A 17948-nucleotide genomic window follows, 5' to 3' on the forward strand; every position below is an offset into this window, starting at 1 on the left:
TGTAATGACGTATGCGATTGAGTAATTTGTGTTACATTATTTACGATGCACGAGTTTTGATAACGATTTCCACCTCTTCTCCTCCGTCCAGCACCTCCATGATTGGTCCCAGAATAAAAGACGACAATACTTCATTATCTACGTGATCTACGTGACCATCTCCCAGCTCCACAGTAATATGTAGATTCCGAATAGACTCAAAGTCCGGCGCCCTCGAGCGAGAATGGATAGCTCTAGCCAACGCCTTCAAATCTATCATAGGAATAGCAGAAGGAGAAGGAAGTCTGAATTCCAACATTTCCAACACGGGTACCAAAACATCATCCCGACTCTTCCCTTTCGGGTCAAGGCGAGGTATAATCGTATCCTGCAATGCGCAAGAACTTCCCGAATTCCCGAATGAAATACAAAGATGGCGAAGAGTAGGTACAGCTTTGAGGAGGTCGAGGATATCCTCAGACCGTAGGTTGTCGATCCCAGCGACTGCCCTACTCGAAAGCTCCAAACTGTGAAGCTCGCTGGAAGAAGAACGCAAAACATCTGCAAACGCACCGAAAGCGGGTGGTATGTGTGATAAGTGTTCGGTTACGATGCGAAGAGTCTTTAATGCAGGTAATCTCAGAAGACGGACGAAATCGGGTAGATTTCGCATGCTATCGCTGAACCATGTAGTTCGAATTTGGAGGGTTTGGAGGTTGGGGAGGTGTATCGTCTGTGATGGTTGAAGTTGATCGTCAGGACTCGGGTCACCCACGTATGCGATCTCTAATCGACACTTCTGAATGTTGGTTGTGAGACGGAGGAGATCGAGGTGTTCATCGACACGGACGCGGTGCGAACCTTCATATTCCGTCAACTGTCCCCATGGAAGTTCCAGTCCTCTGCATGGTAAATGGTTGCGATTGACGAGTATGTGGAGCTGAGGAGCATCCAGGAAAACCTGGTAAAAGGTAGGATCACCAGAGAATGCATCGTCTGCGACGTTGACTTCCTCCGAATGGACAGTGATGCTTGTGAGGGAACCTAATCGGCTCTTCACATTAGCATTATGAAGCATCGACCAAAAATCGGGAGTGGAGTTGTAAAATTCGATTTTGTCCCAACGTTCTGCATGTTCCGTGAGGAGCTCGAATAGCCTTGAACGCTGAGGGTCGTTGCATATCCTATCCGGTTCGATAAAGAAGGATAGTTTGAATGTTCCAGAGAAGGACAACCAGGTCGTCAAGGCAGTAATGCCATCAGCGTTTGGATTCAAGTCGGCGGCCCTCAAGCTGAAGTGGCTCCATAACTGAGGAAACGTTGCAGAAATCATCCTCCATTTCCTGCAAACTCTGCTGATAACCCATGGTCCTTTCGAGAATTGGAATACCCCTGGCCATGTTTGACCCTCTGTAATCTCAGAGTCAGCGAGACCGTCGAAACTGGACGTTCCGTCATGTCGTGGGTGTTGGTAAACGAAGAGTAAAAAAATAAGGTCAAGGATTTCGTTGGGAGTCTGCTCCATTGTTAAGGATGACAGAACGAGGGGGTGGAAGTCAAAAGAAAAAGACGATGAGGGGAGTAATAGCTCCTACAAATGAATGTCATCGAGAGTACTGCTCTCAAATCGGAGTCAGCCAGAATTTCTGACGTCGCCAGTGAGGTCAGAAAAAGTAAATGAGAATGTCAAGAGATCATAACGCCCACGGTTGATCCTTGGTTCTGAATCCGGTAGTAGCGGCAGTACTGATTGCTCGTGAGCTCGAACGATGTCAGTCCGTCCTCCTGTAGCCCGCATAGTAAAGGAACGATCAAAAAGATGCATTTGACTCTTAACCATCTTCAACTAAAACAAACAGGTATTCCGAGTCGTATGGACAACAATATTCAGCCCTTCCTCCTGCAAGACCTCCATTATCGGTGGCCAACACGCAGAGGATACCATGTCTGAATCGTCGCCTATCCAACCTTCACTCAACTCGATAGTGATCACTAGATTCCGGATAGCTTCGGAACCTATAGATGCCCAACGAGACCGGATCCCTGCGGCCAACGTAGACAAATCCAACATATGAACAGCACTGGGCACCGGGAATTTGAGCTCTAATGTGTTTAACATTGGTAACAAAGCCCCTTCGAGTCCACGACCGACTAGAAGACGAGGTAAGATGGTATCCTGTAAAACCCTGGACCCCTGCGTAGTACCAACCGTGATGCAGAGGTGGTGAAGACGAGGTGTAGCCTTGAGAAGGTCAAGGATGTGCTCTGGCTGGAGGCGAGGCTGAAAGTCGGGCTGACAAGCAAGAACTAGTTCTAACTGTCGAACCTCGCATGGAGAGCCTCGCAGTACCTCCGCAAATGCATGGAAAGGAGGAAAGACACGTGTGTGGTGTTCGGATACGATGGAGAGCATTTGAAGCGCGGGTAATTTCATAAGCTGGATGAAACTAGACAGCTGTTGAAGACCCTCTGCGAAAGAAGGCGTTTGAATTTGGAGACGTTGAAGTTTGGGTAATAATAAAGGGGATGAAAATGAGGATTCATCAGAATGATCCGCGTCAGCGATCTCTAGTCGACACTTCACCAGATTTGGTGTAAGGCGTAGAACACGAAAATGGTCAGCCACATGGGCTCGGGCAGATCCCTCGTATTCTGTGAGCTGTGACCATGGCATGGGAAGTTTATAGAGGGGGAAATCGTCGCGATTGATTAGAGTGTGAAACTGGGGGGCATCAAGGAAGACACGATAATGTGAGGAATCAGAAGAGACTGCGTCGGGATCGAACGAAGTGCAGCCCGAAAGAAACGTGACACGTTTGAGAGAATGTAGTCGGCTCTTGAAACTCAGCATGAACCAAAAATTGGGGGTGGAGTTAACGAGCTCGATCCTCTCCCAACGTTCTGCATGTCCTGCGAGGATCTCGAATAGCTTTATCCGATGGGAAACATTGCATATCCCATCAGGTTCGATGAGGATTGATAGCTTGGAGGTTCCTGAGAAAGAGAGCCACGCGTTCAAGGCAGCCTTCCCATCTCTATTTAAATCCAAGTCATTTGCAGAGAAGGTGAAGCAACTCCATAACTTAGGCAAGCATGTGCAAATCATCCTCCATTTCCTACAAACTCTGCTAATAGACCATGGCCCTTTCCGAAAATCGAAAACACTTGGCCACATTCTACCCTCCGAGATATCAGTCTCATCGACGCTATCTTCACTGTTGTCATCTCTGTGGGGGTCTTGTGTGATGGAGAGGCCGAAGATGGTGCAGAAAATTTCGGTTGGAATTCGTTCCATCACCAGTTGGAGCTTGCGGTTCTCTAGCCAAAGGTAGAATAGGGATACCTCTAGGCAGTGCCCAGAAACCAAGGTGATGATAGTAAGAGAGACAGTACGTTCATCACCACGTGGACGTCTTGGAAAAAAGGCACGACGATCGGGGATCGCTCACGGACGGTGACTCGTGACGTTGACGTTGATGGCGGAAAGTTGACCGTGGTCGTCGAAATTTTGAGGTTGTAAGGAAAACGCGGTTACGGAATTGCAGCTTCCGTTGCAACCTGAGGTGCAGTGCGAACAATAGGCACTCTGGTCGCCATCGAGTGAATGCAGGGTGTCGAGGTAGAAGCCGTAGAAGGCAGTACCTATTGTGCACACTCTAGACAATATCAACGGTGAGCGTTGATGCGGCATTGATTTCACTTCCAGCTGTGTTCCCGTACAAACTAAGTCAACCAACAGAACCTTCCGGCGCGGATGTGGACGGCGAACAGAAGGAGTCAAAGTCGGTTCGGATCTCAAGAACGGGGAGCCACGAACAAGCCGAGGGTTTGTTATGAGTAAGTCCGAAAGCCTTCTCTGTGATGGTGGTGGAGGGGAGGAGATTTGATTTGGACTCGGAGATGACGGACACGAAGCAGATTTAATATTATCAAATGGGAGAGCGCAGGATAATCACATCTGAGGGAAGGAGAAGGCCAAAGCTGTAATGATGGAGGCAAGAATGTGCCCCCGGATTGAGGCAGAGCGCTTAGGAAGACTAGCCAAGAAGGAAGGAAAGGGCCAAAGCTACACGAACCCCCCCACCATGTGTTTGAAATCCGGGTGCGATAACGATCTAAAATCTCTGGAACCGTGGCCCACGGGTAAATGGAACGATGGAAAATCCGACCCATTCTGACTTTGACTGTGGCGGGTTCTTGAGGCGGAAGGATGAATGAATAAAGGTTAGAATTCCGGCAGCCATCTCCCAATCCTAACGCCCCATCAAGAGGAAGAACAGGGCCACAAACACAGGCGGAATATGGATGAGCAGGGAATCTGATGGAAGGTCACTCTAAAGCCAGAAGACAGACGCCATGATAGCTGTCGACCAAGTAAAGAGCGTCGTTCAATTCAGACTTTGCCTTTGCCGAGTCAACTGGGGACATTGCATGACCGCTTGGCATGATCGAATTGGTTCATCAACCCCACAAACGACAGACTGTAAGGAACCACAATCTGTCCAAAGAAAAGTAAAGAAAAGACAGGGTTAGATTCCAAAAGACGGGGAACTCGAGTTAACCTTCACCTGTCAACTATGGTGCATCCTCCGTTATCCATATCCGAAACCGACTCTTCGGCTCAGTCCAACATTTTGGATTTCGTGGGTGCTTGTTGGAAAGTTCACATCATATCGGATGAACCACGGGGTGCTCCAAAACTCAAAGTCGCCACAGGGGAGGGGGTGGTTGCGAACAACAACAACAACAACAACAAAAAAAAAAAGTGGCGTGTAGAATTCGAAGCTGAAAGGTTCAAGTGAAGAGCGAAAGCTCCGTTCCGTCCGCGTTCTCTACGCCTAATAATACACCAGTTTTGGTGTTTCTTCAATTCCCCTAAAGCCATCGGTTAAGCGTTCGCTTCAAACGTGAATTAAAAAAAAACAACATCAGAATGGTAAACGAAAACAAAATCTCACATTTCTCCGAATGCCCGTCGATCCATTCATCTTGCCACATCCGCCAAAGCCACTCCTGACCATGAAGCCAGTGTTAGACTCTCCGACAAGTGGCGTTTCCTTAACGGATCCATTTTAACAAGCGTGGTTCCGTCCCTGACCTAATCGTGTGTAAGGTTGGACGGAAACCGTCCCCTCTAGCTCTTTTGTTTTTCCAATCTGACGGCCGAGGGCATCTGATCGATATCTTTAAACTAAACGTCAACAAAAATCGGATTGGAAGTCTATCACCTATGACTCACTCGGTTCATGGAAGAGAATGATTGAAGCCTGATTCAATCTGATACTTTCCTTTCTACGACGTACAGCCAGGATGAGGATCGAAGAAAACACGGTCTTTGTGGTTCTGTTCGCCTACGTAGCAGCTGGATTGAATTGAAAGAATGAGAGATGGAAGAGAAAAGAAAACGTGTGGAAGACACCTACCATAAAGATTCAGCGGACTTGCGTGAGGAAAGAAATATGAATAAGTTTGCATGGATGATTGTTATTTCGCGATCTTGCGGTTCTGCCTAGAACAAGCGACCTCCTGTTTCTTTTTTTTCTCGTCTTGATGGTCAGCTGAGTTTGACGCTACAATTTCGACCATGTCCTTCGGATGCGGATCGTGTACGCGTCGTCGTAAAGAGAACAGAGTTTATGCCAGTGTGGTTGGCAGAAGTGGCCGTTGTTGAGCCAGTGGTCGTCGTCGTTGGATGGTGGGACACCCGACGGGAGTCCGTTTGAGCTACAGCACGTGCCCGCGTCGGGCGCCAAACTCTGCTTTTTTCTTTCTCGCTCTCACTTCACGTTTATCATCTACCCCCAATTTTCAATCCAGTAGTCCCAGAAATAGAATGATCTAACCCTCACTTTTCTCTTCAAATTTTATTTCTGCAGGTCACTGAAGGGCATGCGCATCGCGCAACAATAGCCTGCCGGGTTCTGGCAGGCAGCCCATCTCTTCGCCTGCCAATCGGCGGGTTTCTGACAGATCTGACAACCACAATGGGTCGCCGAAAAATGAAAATGCTTCATTCTGGATTTGTCTGGTCTGGTGTATCTCTTTGCCCTTGCAAGGCATCACCAATTTCCCCTTTACCTCGTGGTACGACTCCGACTGTTCTGATTTTTCCGAGGTCGGGTACATTTCATGGCACTTCAACTCGATTGTTCTGTAGTATTCGAATTTCTAGCAGTCGCTGGGCAAGCAACGATCAGGAAGCGAGATACATTCCTCTTGGGACTTGGGACAAGTTTGCTTGCTGGATCATCATACAGTCAGTCACACACCGACTATCGAAAACGTCCTCGGTGGTAAGTTACTCAGTACAATGGCTGGCAGTCGCAATCCTTACCAGCTTCCTCCCCCCGTCTCTTGAACCACGCATGTCCCAGGGCCCCTCTCAAGTCACGGTTTAACCTTCATACGACTTGCCAGAAGAATTCCACCGTTTGAACCTTGAAGAACAATCAATAATATCCCTGGCCGGCCGGTTCTGTACGTACTATGCAGGCACTTGGCACTGGCTGCCCTCTGACAGACATAAATGGGTCGCCGAAAACGAAAATGCTTCAATCGATCCATCATTCTGGAACGACTATAGCGTCCCTTACAAGTTCCAAGCCATCAACAAATCTCTGCATCACCTCGTGGGGCGTGGTACGACGACCAGGACTCCGAGTCCAGAATGTTCTGATGATTTCCTCCGAGGGGTCGGCTCACCACACTGAACATTGCGCCGCCCGCATGGTCCCTTGCTCGATTTCCTGTAGTATTCTAGCAGTCACTGGGGCAAGCGACGATTAGGAAGCGAGATACTTAAATAACAGTAAGTAGTACACTCCTCTTGAGACCTGCACGATTTATTGCTGGCGCGTTGTCGAGAAAACGTCCTCCGAAATACAAATGCTGGTGGTCGCGAATTTTTACTGGCCATTGAACATTTGAACCTCCGCATGCCCCCCCCCCCCTCATACGAACTCACCAAATTCACCGTACGTGGATTGGAAAGGGTAGGTTACAGTAAACATGAGGCATGAGGACCAAAGGATCTTGCCGAAAACGAGCAAATCAAATTCAAGTTTGACACCTTCAAGCGAGTCACCGCGTCGAATTAGTGTCAGGGATATATAACAGACATCCATAATTCGAAGTGCACATGCAATCCGTGTCAAATGAACCAAACAGTCTCTAAGTGGGCTCCTGGCGGACCCGCGGCAAGGTCTACCTTCTCTGAGTCTGCGCCAGACATAACTGATGCTTGCATCCGGTAGAATCAGATACAATAAGTATGTACGTTGTTGTTTTTTATTTTTTTTATTTCGGATGCCAGAGCCGCAGTCCCTGATCCAACGGCCCTGGTTCGACGGTATGTTTCAAATGTTTCAACGGAGAATAGCACTCAAACACCATTAAACGAGTATGTCAGTATCCCCGCTGGTACCCCCCAATTGAGGAACCCGAGCTCCACTACAGGCTACACATGATGATAGATAGGTCATTCTGAAGTCATTTTCCACTGATACCTAGAACGCCACAACCGTGACTTCATTCAGTTAAAAAAAACCATTTAAACTTAACATAAACATCGGTCATCTCATAAAGCCGAGCTTTCCTGATCATGATTCACGAAAACGGCCATCGTGGATTTTAGTATCACTAACTCCGACCCCATGCCCATTGCCAGTGAGTCATGAATACATGACCTTTTAACTCCATAGATGGTAGCGCTAGCGCTAGCATAACCCAAGGGTCAAAGGTCCACGAAGTTCGAACCTATAGCCGCCCTAGAGCGCCGTCATCAGCATTTTGGCACTTTGATTGCCGCGGGTTTTCTTGGGTTGTGCAACCCAAGAAAACCCGGAACAACCGACAACCACGCCATCAGCAACCCCAGTCCGTTTATTCGCAATCGATTGATGGACCTGTCTGACCACCCACAATCTCTACCATTTTGCTACCATTAAATTTCACCACTCACCATAACACCATTATAAATTATAGTAGCTCTTTTAATTCATCCTTTCGGCAGATTTTGAACTGATATATAAATAAAATTTTGATTAATGTACAATTTATCTATGTGGATTGTGGAATTGTCGGGTGGTGCAGTTGTGTGACCATCCAAAAACCCGCCAAAACCTGCCAAAACCCGGGGCAACCGCGCCATCAAAGTGCCCAAATGCTGATGGTAAACTGAGAGTAAAAACCCACCCATTCGCGAATTCGTGAATTTATCCTCCATCATTTCGTCACGGCGGCGTCATTGAATATTGAATATTGAATACGGAATGGGTACCCGATCGAGACAAATACTACTTGTTGAGTTCAATGGCTTAAGCGCTTGCCACTCTCCGACCTCGGAGGAAGGGAGGAAGCCTGAGTCCTGACGCCTGAGGGGCCGTCAAAAAATCCCGCGGCCAGGGTCCAAGTTGAAGTTTCCATGTAGAGTCATAATACTGCATTCATGCTGAAGCTAGTAGCTAACAACTTGAAGGAGAAACCAATCGAACTGATTGTTAGGGCACTTCCCGAGTCCCGAGTCCCGAGTCCCGACGCCACATAACCCCGGGGTCCCAAAGGAACGACTTGACGTTGAAATTCGAAACGTTGAAGCTGAAGCTGAAGACTCGTAGATATGTACCAAGTCGCGCTCAGCCTAAGTATACGGAGTTACTACTGCAAGTTAAAGTTAGTGCGTCGCTCAAAGTGATGGTATCATTTACATTCTACGTACCACGTACTACGCAGTGGGAGCATTGTCATCCAAGTTGGAGCGAGATCAAACTTGAAACCGGCGTCACCTAGTTTGAACTTTGAACTATTGAACTATTGACCCATGCCAGTGCAGGGACAAGGAACAAAACACCATCTCGATTCTCCAGTAGGCATTCCCGTCCCAATCCATCCAAATGACTGTTTCTGTTTCACTAGTACCGTTCAATATAACTTACTTGGGTTGCAGCAAAAGAGAAATCTGATTCGGAAGGATTCCTTCGACAAGGTTGCTGAATGAAGTTCCGATAACCTCGAAAGTATGAGAAGTCAAGGAGTTGAGGCGGCTTAATGGGAGGGGGCGTCAGATCTTCAAAGCTTAGAAAACCATTTGGGTAGAACAGAACCAAGAATAACCTGTGACGTCCTATGGATTCGGAGGAGATGAGATTCACATTTGGCAGAGGATCCAGATCCAATGCGTGCCAGAAATTTGAATTTGTCGTCTCTATCCAAGAGCAGAGGGGTGTAGACAAGTTTTATAAAATCTGTCGAGGCTCGAACAATCCAGTAAAAGACCCTCCAGATTCAAAAAGAGCAGCAGCCGCAGACGAAGAGGCGAAAGGCACGGTGCTGACCCCAGAGAGTAAGTAGGCTGGCACAACTGACAGTCATCACCCGCGCAATCTCAAAAAAGCATCGTTCGCATTGAATGACACCACTGCCAGCTGCCACAAGTTGAAGGTTGGCCAGTGGAGCTGTGTCATCTGTACGCACAGTACGAGCCAATCGGTCAACTGAACACCGGTTCTCCCAAAATACTTTGGTTGTAATATGTTGAAGCTGTTGATATGAAAGATATCGATAAACCGTCAAAACCGTCAAAAGAAAGGAATAGGCCCAAGGATCCACAATCCACATGGAAGGGTCGAGAAGTGGAAGTCCGAAAAGCGCCGAAAGCTGAAGATGGAACATCAGCCCATGGACTCGGCGAACACCGTTATCAATCGTGACTCGCGCGCCCAACTCCCAACTCCATCTGCTCGATCTTCCGTCCTCAGTCGGAGGTATCCAACGTTTCGGTCTGCCTTGCTTTTTTTTTCTGCGGCGTCAGTAGTATCTGACAAACGCACGATCGCGAGAGTACTTCTATGATGGCGCGGTTATCCTTTTATCCTAATTCACAAAACACATCGTCAGTCCCTTGCTTCGTTCCTGGTTCGGCCGTTTTAAAAAAAGATCGGCTGCCCGCCCTTCCACGAATCTTATGAATCACTTTTGGGGAAGAGGGACTTAGCGGTAACATTAGTAGTCGTTCCCCAAAAAAAGAAATGAAAACCCAGTTCACCTAGGAAAAAGAGAGGTTAACTTGGATCCGAGTCCTTGGTTTAATTTGTTTCCATGGGTTCCCGCTGATCTTCATCAAACGCAGAGGGGAAAAGGCAGATGCGGAAAAAAGATTAGATCTACCCGGTCGGAAGAAGCAGCACTCGCTGGTTTGTGTTCAGTGTCTACACTGCCCAGGTCTAGACCGTTATTATTTTTATAGGCCGCGTTGTTGGGGACGTTTGAGCCTTTCTGGTCTTTGGACGTTCCGGGACCACGTCAGCCACGGCTTGGTCATTGCGGATAATACGGTAGCGATCCGGATGAAGCGTTTGAGAGCTGGAGTGCTGATGAAAATCGTCCCAGGGCTATTTTAAGAGACGAGCACGTGCTACCGAAAACTCGGAGCTTTCGGACTTTGAATCCGGGTGATCATCTCCGCTACTAACGACAATGTCCAATACTCGTGCGATCCGTCTTGGATCCCCAGAAGAATACACTCAATTACTTGACCAATATGATACGTGGATGTTTGACTGCGACGGGGTCTTATGGCAAGGTGAACGGCTTATTCCAGGTGCGACAGAGGTCTTGCGGATGCTTCGCGAAAAAAGTAAGTTGTAAAGCGATCCTTGTGATCTCGATTTGAACAACCCGACTTTTTCAAAGGAAAAAAAGTGATCTTCGTTACCAACAACGCTACAAAATCAAGAAAGAATTACAAGGTCAAATTCGACCAGTTGGGTGTAGAAGCTCACGTCGTGAGTAATTGCGTTCCCCCCCAACGGATTCATGTAAACCTCTCAATCTAGGACGAAATCTACGGATCGGCCTACGCAACCGCTGTATACATTTCCTCCGTCTTAAAGTTACCCAAAGACAACAAAGTCTACGTGATCGGCCAATCCGGATTAGAAGATGAACTACGAGATGAAGGTATATCTTTCCTAGGCGGAACTGTACGTCAAACCCATTCTAAAAGAACCCCGTTACCCACACTGAATAACCCAGGACCCGCAAGACTGCACAACAACAACCCCATTCTCCCTCTCCTCCTTCACCCCAGACCCCTCCGTCGCCGCCGTCATCTGCGGTCTAGACACATCCATCACATACACCAAACTCTCCAAAGCATTCAAATACCTCACTCTCAACCCCGCTTGTCATTTCATAGCTACGAACCAAGACTCTACCTACCCTAGTGCCGACGGGTTGTTACCTGGTGCAGGCGCTATCTCAGCTCCTTTGAGATATGCGTTGGGCAAAGATCCGTTGGTGGTGGGTAAACCGGCGAAGACCATGTTGGATTGTATCAAGGCCAAGTGAGGGTTTTTTTTTTGGTTTTGTTGGGTTGAAGACTTACTTCCGCCTCCTTACGCCAGAGTCCACTTTGATCCTAAACGCACCATTATGGTCGGGGACAGACTGAATACCGATATTCTATTTGGACAAGCAGGGGGTCTTGCTACTTTACTAGTCCTCACAGGTGCTGTGGTTATTTTGCCATTGCCATTCGCCGATTTCTGATCTGTTCTTTTCCGCAAGGTATAACACTAGAATCCGAAATCTCAGGACCTAACCCTTCGCCTATCGTACCAGACTACATTACGAATTCTATCGGAGACTTTCTCGTTGCTGCGTAAGACCATCTAACTGGCATATGGGTGTACTCTTCCCGATAAATCCGATTTAAAATAGATATAGAGAATCGTAGTTTTCGCCAATGGAGCTATTTCTAGAGAGTAGATGTAATAGATTAACAGATCGAAATAGACGAAAGTTATCGCCATACATACCTCAACTGCCCAATTACTCCGCTTTGAGTGTACGAATATGATTGTCCGCAAAAGCCTTGATAGCGCTAACCGTAAGAGCCGTGATAGAAGAGAACATATATCCCAGAATAGTTCAAAATAAGGGCGGTAGAGGCCAGACCTAAATTCATAAGTAAAATCAGTAAAGAGTCCGATGAGAAAAAAGAAGCAGTGAAAGATAATGATCTTGAGAAACTGCACACTGCCACACACCTGCCAAGGTCGATCCCAACGCAATCGGAATAGCACCTAACCAACACCCAACGACGGTTCCGAGCGCTAGATATAGAATCGCTCGTTCGACTGGGGTTCGGATGCTGCATTGAAGGAGAATTGGAATGAGATTAGATAAAAGGGGGGTTAGGAAACGCGTTTAGAAAACGCAACGAACGAGAACTCCGCCTAGGTCAGTCTGATCAATAACGCTTCGGTGTTGGATGATAGAGAGGGTAAGCCAAAGACGAAAGCGGGGGTGAAGAGGGTGAGGATGGATAAGAGTAAAGCCAGCAAGTACGTTTGTGGGATATGTCTATTGTCAAAGCGTTTTTATTAGCAGCTTATCCCTCTCCAACTCCCACATGGTGTTATGTGGGCCAGCGAAGGCCGCTGGCAGGTACGAGTCCGAGGCCACGACGGATGTAAGTGCATCTAGGATCAGAAAGACCGAGAAGGAAAACTTGAAGCAAAAGGTCGCGTGTCCTGTGAACGAGGCGTCACTGGAACGTCACTGCGATAAAGCGTTAGGCGTTATCTTATCTGCGGGATAAAAAGGGAAACAAATTCACCTCGGACTCGTAACAGAAACAAAGGCCGACCGAGTAAGCCTTATTTCCCAGCCCCCCATGATCCGTGTTAGCTCCAAGAAGTTGGCAAGCAATGAACATTTTGATAAGTTTATGTAGCGCTCAGAGGGTGAATGGGATGGTCTGTGGATGATTCGGGTCTCGCGGGCTGGGCAACGAGGCGTACTCGGCCCTTGTGTTTGGAAGATCGGGCTCTTCGAGAGGTATTTAAGGATCATTTTCATTTTTCTTCATCACACAATCTTCCCAGCTTTCTTACAACCGTTGCTACTCCTTCTTATTGACGACGATGCAATTCAAAGCTTTCACCCAGTTCCTCGTTGTCATCGCATCTGGTAAGTTCTTTGGGCTTGTTTCATCCGTGCACTGACGGTGTTCCTCCTCCCTCATCTTACATAGTGACGATGGTTGCAATTGCACTACCAACTGGAAGTGTTACTGAAGTCTCTGACAGTGACCATGTTGAGCGTGGTGTGAGTGATTCCTGTTACTTCGCTGTGGTCTCTTTTACTGACTGTAATTTACATAAATTGTTAGTTGTGCCCCTGGGCGCCCTGTTGCATTGGCTGTTGATTCGTTCAGAATCCGTTGGTTGCAGGTCTTTTACATAATTTAGTTCGTCGCTGCAAACAACGACGACGATATCTGGATTCTTGTTGGACGACCTTCTTTTTTTGGGATTAAATACGATCGGTGTATCCTTTGTTGTTTGGCACGTTGACTATACATCCTTGATCATTCTGACCACCTGAAATTTCCCATTATCTTCGATTCGATACATGTCGAGAACGTGAACCACGGCGAGCACTTACTATCTAGAACAACTAGCTGAGTATCAAATCTCTCGCCGAGTGCTTCCTAGAAGAAACAGCATCACCGTATTCAACGGACAACGGATGCGACTCCGAGCTCAACTTAACAACACGTCAGTGATCTGGGTTTGAACAACCACTTTCAAGAAAAGAAAGTCATCTTCGTTTACCAACAACGCTACAAAATCAAGAAAGAATTACAAGGTCAAATTCGACCAGTTGGGTGTAGAAGCCCACGTCGTGAGTTCTCCCCAATCGATACGGATTCATGTGTACCTCCCAACCTCTCAATCTAGGATATCAATGAAATCTACGGATCGGCATACGCAACCGCTGTATACATTTCCTCTGTTCTAAAGTTACCCAAGGACGACAAAGTCTACGTGATCGGTCAATCCGGATTAGAAGATGAACTACGAGACGAAGGTGTATCTTTCCTAGGCGGAACCGTACGTCCGAGCCAAACCATTCTTTAAAAAAAACCATTACCCACACGGAGCCATCCAGGACCCGCAAGACTGTACAACACCCCCCCCCATTCTCCCTCTCCTCCTTCACCCCATCTCAACCCCTCCTGTCATTTCATAGCTACAAATGAAGACTCTACCTATCCTAGTGCGGACGGGTTACTACCTTTTCTAGAGAATAGAGAATAGATATAATAGAACGAAATAGACTAAAGTTATCGCCATACATACCTCAACTGTCCAATTACTCCGCTTTGAGTGAACGAATATGATCATCCGCCAGTGCCTTGATAGCGCTAACCGTAAGAGCCGTGATAGAAGATACGATATATCCGAGAACAGCTCCAAATAAGGGTGGTAGAGGCCAGGCCTAAATTTATACAGAGTCCGATGAGAAAAAACAAGCAGTGAATGTCGGCACACCACGCACCTGCCAAGGTCGATCCCAATCAAGCGCAATCGGAATAGCACCTAACCAACACCCAACGACGGTTCCGAGAGCTGGATATAGAATCGCTCGTTCGACTGGGGTTCGGATGCTGAATTGAAGGAAATAAGATTAGAGAAAGCGGGGGTTAGGAAAACGCGTAAAGAAAAACCCCAACGAACGAGAATTCCGAGAAGAGTCTGACCCAGGTCAGTCTGATCAATAACGCTTCGGTGTTGGATGATAGAGAGGGTAAGCCAAAGACGAAAGCGGGGGTGAAGAGGATGAGGATGGATAAGAGTAAAGCCAGAAAGTACGTTTGTGGGATATGTCTATTGCCAAAGGGTTCTTATTAGCTGGGGGGTGTTGAAGTAGTCTGACGAGAAACGTACGTCGACACTGGTGCACCGAGCATAACCAAGAAGACGTGTAGAGGTATCGAAGCAGCCATGGTGAACAACCAAGCTTTCCCGAGTTGCTAAAGAAGATTCAACATCAACCATCTCATGGAAATAGAAAAAATTAATAGAACTCTCACCACAGCCTTATCCCTCTCCAACTCCCACTTCTCAACCCTCCCATCACCACCCCCAGCCCCTCCCAACCCCCACACCGAAAAATCCACCCACCACCCCCTCACAAACCACCCCCACCAAGCCTGCACCACCCCTACACCCACACAAACCGTTGCAACCGTAATCGCAGGATCCACCGTAATCGCTTCCAAAAACGGATGTTGCGGTCGATCTCTCGACGTCGACGTGAACTTGATTCTCATTTCCGTTTCATCATCGACCAACCAGCCCTTTGTGGAACGAGGCAAGAAGAGTAGGATGTACAACAGTAAACTGGTATGGACTCCGACGATGCCTGTGTATCGACCGAATGGGAAGAATGCGGGGTCTCCGAAGGAGCTAGCGGATTCTGTTAATGATGCCGTGGTGCGGCTGGTGCTGGTGAGTTTGGAGGTCTTTGGATGTTTAGTCGTTTTTCGTTTTGTCGTTGACATTTTGTTCAAACTGTCAGCTGCGTTGAAGGAGGCCTAGGAATACCGTGTTTGGTTCGACGTGGGCGCGTGCGCGTACCGGACCGTGGGAATAAACCGGAATCTCCTTCAGCTTTGAACGTAGGCCTTTGAACACTTCGACTCTCTCATTTTTCCTTTCCATGTGTTTCCTCCACTCTTTTTCAGGTTGTGGTTTCTTCTGCAACGGTTTTCGCGGTTTATTCCAAGTGACTTACAAATTCAATAGCTCTTCTTCTCCCTTCGGTTCTAAATGGCCGATAATATCAACACACCGCCCCGGCAAGTTGAAAAAAGGAACCCAGAAAACGATTCATCATCCACTCGCTCGTTCAAGGAAACCTCCCAAAAGGCGTCTTGGATTTTGCGAAGCTGCGGTTCCTCTCAGGCCCAAACAGGACAGTAGCACTAGTAATCAACCGTCTTTCTCGTCCTTAGTGCATTCACTCATCGACATCCATCAACATCTACAGTACTACGGGCCGCGTCTTAAGATCCTGACACTTGTCAAGAATTCAATATTCAAACATTCACCTTCCCCCCCTCTCTCCGTTCTTGAATGACAATGACAACTTTGACACCAACCCTACTTTGTTTACCCTTTCTGATCGAACTTTCAACCTACCACTACCTGACTCGGATGGGGTCTCTTCATTCATTTCTATTCATTTCCATCTTTTTCTGCCCTCGGACATCGCAGCTGCAGGTCCCAAAACTGTTTGAAACTGCCTGCCTAGCCTGCCGTCGCATGGTGCTGGTGTCGCCCTGGCGTCCCTTTGCCACGAATCAAGTCATGATCAAAGAATCCATCCGAAATCTCGGACCGTCCTCTATCCCTCAATGCCTCAAGCTCAAGACCCCCACACCCCCGATCTGGCTAAGCGCTAAGCGGACTCAAAACAAATCCACGCAACAACGCCTAGCCCCGTTGGAGTTTTGAGTTTTCTAGTTTCGGAGTGCCTTGATTAAGGATAAGATTAAATATTATCAAAGCTCAAGAAGGTGGGGGTCTATCAGCGCTCAGCACTCATCAAAGAACAAGAACATCAATTCATCTTGGATGGGTTCTACGTACGCCACCTGGACGAAACAGCCTGCCAGGCAGGCAGAGTCCGTGAGATCACGGACATACTGAAGGGGGGTACCTGCATTTGTCACGGTATTTCGTCAAGGTCGGTAAGAGAGTCCTTTCTTACTTTTGTTCGTTCCTTAACTTATAATGAAATCTTATCTTTAGTCAACTTACGCTTACGCTTACGCTTGTGAAGTTGTGTTGATGTTTGTGCTTATGACATCTGTGGCGTGCGGTCCACTAGCGAGGAGATGTACACGTTTTTAGGACGTTGTAAGTTGTAAGTTGTAAGTTTCCCCCTTTCCTCCAGTTGTCAATCTCACTTTTTCGCTTTCAAGGCGAGCAGTGAAAAGATCAAAAGCAAGTATTGAAACTTAAACATCGACCATCCATCCTCTGTCTGTACGGTCCGTGCCCGTGTACACTGTATGCAAAACATAAATGGGCAATCAACATTCGGAAAGATAAACAAAGACGACCATCGCACCGGCACCCCCCTCCCCCAGGGCCCTTCCATCTCATCGACATCCATACAACAATACCAATAACTCCCTTTTTCGGGTAGTGGAGCTATCGTTGTCAGTTGAATGGGGGTACTAGTAGGAGTCTGAGCCTTGAGGGCATTTTTTGAAATCGGAATTGAAATTGGAACATCATAGCACGGTCGCGGGTGGGTCGAGAATTCCTCCAACTGGACCTCGGAAAAAGGTGGGCCTCAGGCTGTGGATGTGGGTGTGGGTGTGGCGTCTTACTGACTACTCTACACGCTAAATACAAAATACAAAGGTACCTATTTCAATGGACGTCAAGTTCCGACTCATTCGTTCTTGTGGGGTGATATCATATATGGCATTATAGTACATACCAGCATATCACTAAGTTCTAACTAGTACTAGTACTAGCACTATACAAAAGAAAAGATGGAGATGGAATGGGAGACTCATCAAAAAAAAAAAAAAAAAAGATCAAACAAATCAATAAACAAGAACAAAAACTCGCGATCGGCGCCTCAAGTCAACGCCAAGTCGTCGGTCAAGAAGGGGTATTAGGAAAGGGGGGAAGGGCACCGCACCGCGGGTGAAAATTTCGAAACGATAAGCAGTCAATACCGTGCTGTTTTCAAGTTACCACCATTCGATGATACTGTAACCCATTTCAAAGTTTAAACCCCCATTGCGTCAGTACATGACCCCAACGATTTGGCAGTGGTCGGAGGGAGGGGGGGGAACGGTCAAGTGCGGTCGACGTTGAAATTTGAAAGAAAGATTCAAACGGCGGCGGGAGGTATCGGACTACTTATCTCCACCATGCGTCCCGCCGCGAACTCACTCACTGCCAGTGGTTCAGGTTAGATGTACTCAGATCTTATCGCGACTCGCGGGAAGCGTTGAATGAGTTGGAATTTGGAAATGGGAAGTAAATAAGTAAGTAAAGGCTTGGTCCCAGTTACGCACTTTACAACTACAGTTGCAACGGTTGCGGGCCCTTTTATTGCGTAAGTGTAAACCACCGTTATCCCCGAATCCCGAT

At 47.4% G+C, this 17948-nt stretch overlaps 4 protein-coding genes across 5 annotated transcripts; 1 reads left to right on the plus strand and 3 right to left on the minus strand.

Annotated features, from left to right (window-relative positions):
* Positions 1-40: 40 nt before the first annotated feature.
* On the minus strand, positions 41-1504 carry E1B28_006707 (uncharacterized protein; the record flags this gene model as incomplete). The annotated part of the gene is made up of 1 exon (XM_043151400.1): positions 41-1504. One exon carries the CDS (start codon positions 1502-1504, stop codon positions 41-43), a length of 1464 nt encoding a protein of 487 aa, XP_043012495.1.
* Positions 1505-1825: 321 nt separating this feature from the next.
* On the minus strand, positions 1826-3274 carry E1B28_006708 (uncharacterized protein; the record flags this gene model as incomplete). The annotated part of the gene is made up of 1 exon (XM_043151401.1): positions 1826-3274. The coding sequence occupies one exon, from the start codon at positions 3272-3274 to the stop codon at positions 1826-1828; it is 1449 nt and encodes a 482-aa protein (XP_043012496.1).
* A 7153-nt stretch (positions 3275-10427) lies between these two features.
* E1B28_006709 (uncharacterized protein) lies at positions 10428-11792 on the plus strand. 2 transcript variants are annotated; one of them, XM_043151403.1, is made up of 7 exons: positions 10428-10612; positions 10669-10760; positions 10812-10958; positions 11011-11321; positions 11382-11485; positions 11545-11638; positions 11698-11792. In XM_043151403.1, the coding sequence occupies exons 1-7, from the start codon at positions 10453-10455 to the stop codon at positions 11711-11713; spliced, it is 924 nt and encodes a 307-aa protein (XP_043012498.1). In that variant the 5' UTR covers positions 10428-10452; the 3' UTR covers positions 11714-11792. The 2 variants fall into 2 exon arrangements, with proteins under 2 accessions (XP_043012498.1, XP_043012497.1); XM_043151402.1 differs by having other exon boundaries at positions 11545-11792.
* A 2249-nt stretch (positions 11793-14041) lies between these two features.
* Positions 14042-15354, minus strand: E1B28_006710 (uncharacterized protein). The gene is made up of 5 exons (XM_043151404.1): positions 14861-15354; positions 14715-14800; positions 14505-14654; positions 14326-14434; positions 14042-14265 (listed from the first exon to the last, which is right to left on the minus strand). Exons 1-5 carry the CDS (start codon positions 15329-15331, stop codon positions 14140-14142), a joined length of 942 nt encoding a protein of 313 aa, XP_043012499.1. The 5' UTR covers positions 15332-15354; the 3' UTR covers positions 14042-14139.
* Between the last annotated feature and the right edge of the window lie 2594 nt (positions 15355-17948).

The sequence above is a fragment of the Marasmius oreades genome, chromosome 3 (assembly GCF_018924745.1).
Source record: "Marasmius oreades isolate 03SP1 chromosome 3, whole genome shotgun sequence".
In the NCBI taxonomy this organism is placed as follows: Eukaryota; Fungi; Basidiomycota; class Agaricomycetes; order Agaricales; family Marasmiaceae; genus Marasmius; species Marasmius oreades.

Excerpts from the sequence above, each read along its gene's own strand:
- E1B28_006709 (XM_043151403.1), top strand. The coding sequence starts at position 10,453 with ATGTCCAATACTCGTGCGATCCGTCTTGGATCCCCAGAAGAATACACT. Across the intron at positions 10,761-10,811 it reads TGGGTGTAGAAGCTCACGTC|GACGAAATCTACGGATCGGC; the intron begins GTGAGTAATTGC and ends CTCTCAATCTAG. Across the intron at positions 11,322-11,381 it reads TTGGATTGTATCAAGGCCAA|AGTCCACTTTGATCCTAAAC; the intron begins GTGAGGGTTTTT and ends TCCTTACGCCAG.
- E1B28_006710 (XM_043151404.1), bottom strand. The coding sequence starts at position 15,331 with ATGTCAACGACAAAACGAAAAACGACTAAACATCCAAAGACCTCCAAA. Across the intron at positions 14,655-14,714 it reads CTCGGTGCACCAGTGTCGAC|ACATATCCCACAAACGTACT; the intron begins GTACGTTTCTCG and ends CTTTGGCAATAG. Across the intron at positions 14,266-14,325 it reads ATTGGGATCGACCTTGGCAG|GCCTGGCCTCTACCACCCTT; the intron begins GTGCGTGGTGTG and ends GTATAAATTTAG.